At 29.9% G+C, this 4,271-nt stretch overlaps 1 protein-coding gene across 1 annotated transcript; it reads left to right on the top strand.

The window, feature by feature from the left end:
- The first annotated feature begins 1,900 nt into the window (after positions 1-1,900).
- Positions 1,901-2,793, top strand: LOC111398633. Its single transcript, XM_023025626.1, has 2 exons — positions 1,901-2,052; positions 2,241-2,793. The coding sequence occupies exons 1-2, from the start codon at positions 1,989-1,991 to the stop codon at positions 2,558-2,560; spliced, it is 384 nt and encodes a 127-aa protein (XP_022881394.1). The 5' UTR covers positions 1,901-1,988; the 3' UTR covers positions 2,561-2,793.
- The last annotated feature ends 1,478 nt before the right edge of the window (positions 2,794-4,271 follow it).

Raw genomic sequence — 4,271 nt, 5'->3', positions numbered from 1 at the left:
TATAATGAATTTGTGGTGCTTGTTCGCAATCTTCATGTACTTCTCATTTTTCTTTCATGTCGTATGTTGAACTTGATCATGCATTTTCTTAATAAACTTCTCTTTGTTTAGTGTCTCCACTAGAATGATGAGTAACAGGATGTAGAGTCAAGTCCAAAGCACTTAAGAGATATTGGCCATAAACAACTATAAGTGTGCTTTCTTTAGTAGTTTGGCTAGTAAATTAATTATAAATGAATTTAAATTCATGGAAAATAATGTCTCATTTTCGTATCATTTTCTACATAACTTCTCAAAAGATTGTCCAAACTTCCATTATACAACTTCTGTATGATTATGACTCTGGCAATGTTAAGATGAAATGAAACAAATATTTTTCTATCAACTAGCATACCCTATGTTGTTTATTACCATAAGCTAATTTATATCGAACCCCTAGAAAATAATATAAATCACAAACACATTTTAATGTTGAACAATCATCAAAATAAAATAATAAAATAAAAAACAAGCAACACAAATAACAAGAATTTAACAAAAAATGAGCAACTTTGAATTGACATGGTGTAGATAATTGAGTTAAGCTGGACACAATCAATAACAAGAATATAAAGTTTTGATGATAGAGAAGAAAAAAGATGAATACATCCATCCAATCTAGAATCCTTTTAATGATCTTGAGTTGTGTCGTCTTCTCGTCAATTTGTATCTACTCGTCTTTAATTATGAAGGACCACAAAACTGAAACTTCACTTACTAGATTTAGTTCACGTGATTTTTGTGCTTAGATTTGGACAAAAGAAATGAGGACCATTTTTACCATTAATATCTAATCCAAAATTTGTATAACGTGCTTATAGTCTTTACGTCTGTCTCAATTATACAATGACATGAAAAGACCATTTATACAAGTAAAAATTAACTCAAAAATTGAAAAATTATTCACTCACAAGTAAAAAATTAAGGTTTTTATAAAACACTCACTTCTATGTTAAATAATTTATAGAAAATAAAACTTTACTAAAAATTATGCATAATTACACTAACAATAGTAAAATCTACGATGAGAAAAATAATACACTTACAGGTAAAGTCTTTGGCTAAAAGTAAAAAAATTTAGTTGTAAGTACAAAAATACAAATTACTTATAAGAAAAGAATGACATAGAAGTCAAAAATTAACTATACATAAAAATATAGTCAATAAAATTACGATTATAGATTATTTATACATAAAATATTTTTTTTTCAGCTTTTAGTACTCGTATATTATTTTTCTAATGTGGTATAATACGAAACACAATATTAAAATAATGCTCTATAGTAGAACAGTCTCAAAATGATATCCAAATACAAAATGGTCAAATTACAAAAGATAAAGTTATGGTGACTTAATTTTTTTTAGATCCAAACATACCCTAAGTTTACGATTCCTGATAACACCACAAATCCTAATCTACCCATTTAGAACAAAACAAATCAAAGAACAGTTAGTTCTTAATCATCTTCACCAAGTAAGAAACCGAAAGTCAGAAAGGAGGAGCAGGATATTAGGAATCTCGAGTGAAGTTTTCAAGAAAGAAGGAGAACCAAGAAACTGTAGCAGTTTCTCTCAAAAGTTACATGCAAAGTTATCCAAAAGTAAATCTAAAAGCCTCAACAAGTCCACGTGTCAACATCTTGTGCAAACCCTCCATTAAAAAAGTTGTGTTTTACGTAAAAGTTTGTACTACATATATATCACAATTTACATATTTGTTTACAGACAGATAATGTGACGAGATTTGTTTGGGTCAAAATCTTTCAACTAAAAAAAATTAAAAATTATACATCAATCTGTAAAAAATTATGTAAATATGATAATGTACAACAAGCATTTTTCCAACATTTTATATCAATTTTGGTAGCACGCTTAAAACATTATATAAAGAGACGCAAGCAGGGAGTCTTTCACTCAAGCTTCCTATTATCTCTCTCTCTTTCTTAATTATGGAGTTCTCTGTGAGGTCATTTGCAATAGTGTCCCTCCTGCTGTTGGTTTCCCTGTCCACTGGTTCGTAATTTATTCAACTCCATAGCTTGTTACATACTATATACATGTTAATTTACCAAATTTGAAATAATCAGAACAACTTTAATTTTCATAGCAGGCTAGCAAAGCATTCGTATTTGTTTACTTTGGACTATATTATATATTAAACTGTGTTTCTGTATCTCATACTCTTTCCTTGTTTTAAACAGATATGAGTGGTCCTCTTGTGGTGGATGCGAAACAATGTAACTGGGATCTTTGTAGAAAATATTGCTCACTTTTTGGTAAGCCAGCATGCTGCCCAGGACCATCTGGTCCGTGTCGTTGCACAGGAGTTTGTCCACGTATCACGAGTCGTCCTCTCGTGGAGGATGTTCTAGTTCGACGTTGTGACGTGGATCTTTGTAAACAATTCTGCAAGCTTCAGGGTTTTCCAGGAGGATGCTGCTCAGCATTTAACGACCAGTGTTCATGCGGAAAAATTTGCCCAAATGAAGAGCCTTTCGTCGAGGAGATAGTAATCGCTTGATGCTTTGCTGCAACAGCAGCCGAATAAATTACTTATCTATCTGTGAAGCTGGTTGAGTTAAATAAACTGTAGATCTCTACTTGGAGACTACATTAAGCTCGCTTTAATTAAATAAACTGTAGTTTTTGCTTGGAGACTACATCGTGGAAATGTAGCCATCTTTATTTACCCGTATCATGTTGTATATTTCAATAAACTTGGAATGAGTATATTGTGAAACATTTTTTGTTGTCTTCTTTAAGTTTTTACCAAATTGAGATCAACACTAACATCAAAATAATACGAGTACCAAATCTTCCAACTAATTTAGTTCCTCTTTGGTCCAACTCAAAAGTCAACTAAAATCTAAATCAAACTCAATAATTAATTATAACTATACATTTCATAGGATCTATAACTTTCTCACTTCGCATGCCATCAATTTTTATAAAAATCTACTAAAATTATGTTATTTATCGAAATCAAACAGGAGCTTAATGTATCCCCTATTGTAATAATTTTTCTTTCATTTTATTAATACATGCCACGGAATGTGGTTGGTTTATCCTCCCAAAAAATAAATAAATAAATAAACAAATAAATTCTTATCACTACCTTATCTCAAACAAATATAGGAAAAGTGCATTTGCATCCTAGAGGTTTGTTGAAATAACATTTGCTGACTATAATAAGACAAGTAGGTTTGGAAATAAATAATACCATTTATTAATTAAAATAGACAATAAACAAATTGCTGAAAATTATATACTAATAAATTATCATTATATACCTGCAACCCTAGTTATATGACTATTTTATTCATTACCATCCTAGTTCTTCCCCATATATAGAGTTTTGATTTTTTTATTAAAATGCTCGTATGCTTAATTACTTCTCTACTTTATTATTTTCCGCTAACTTATTTATACTATCAGCATGAAGTTCTAGTCAACTAAGTTAGTGAAACTTATTCATCTTTTTGCTTTCGAATCCCTAATTAAGTTGAGTTAGGAAAAAGCAATTTCTCTTATGTTGAAAGAAAGACACAAAATTTTAACAATTGAGCTCATAAAGAAACACTTTTTTTCTTCAAAAAAAATATAAGTATTCTCTTAATTTTGAATTGTATAACAAAGAAGTAAATTTTATTTTGTCTATACTAATTGATAGATGAGTTTTCTTGAATGAAATTTATTTCGTAAAAGTATTATAGAAGAATATTGTATTATTATTTTTATAGAAGTAACAATATAACACTTTAATATGGAAGAATATTATTTAGTCACTCTATAATAGATGGTGGTATTCGTGCCTTCACTTCATTTTATGTTGATCTGTAAGCTTCTTGATTGGATCCATCTTGCATGTTGACTTGGATTTTAGGACTTGAGGATAGACATGCTTCTTTATAGCTACGACCTACATTACCAGTGGTAGAGGATCATGGTTTATCCACAATACTCTTAGATATATCATACAACTTTTTCCTTCGATCGTGATCCTATTTTATACATATATCAAGAGGAAAACCATATTGCTAATTCACTTACTTCAGATGGATGCAATTGACGCAGCACTAGGAGTATAGCATTCTCAACTTACCTCGACGACTTATTGTCCTTGTACAAATTCACAAATATGGCCTTCCGCTTTAAATGGTATTTAGGCTCTATTATTCTTTCTTTATATAGTATAGGAGGTAGTAATTCCCTATTTAATATTTTTTTTTCTT

The sequence above is a fragment of the Olea europaea genome, chromosome 8, assembly GCF_002742605.1.
Source record: "Olea europaea var. sylvestris chromosome 8, O_europaea_v1, whole genome shotgun sequence".
Classification (NCBI taxonomy): domain Eukaryota; kingdom Viridiplantae; phylum Streptophyta; class Magnoliopsida; order Lamiales; family Oleaceae; genus Olea; species Olea europaea.
Note: the sequence above shows the minus strand (reverse complement) of the source record. Positions and strands in the feature narration are given on the sequence as shown.

Coding starts and splice junctions, on each gene's coding strand:
- LOC111398633 (XM_023025626.1), top strand. CDS start 1,989: ATGGAGTTCTCTGTGAGGTCATTTGCAATAGTGTCCCTCCTGCTGTTG. Junction 2,053..2,240: donor GTTGGTTTCCCTGTCCACTG/GTTCGTAATTTA, acceptor TGTTTTAAACAG/ATATGAGTGGTCCTCTTGTG.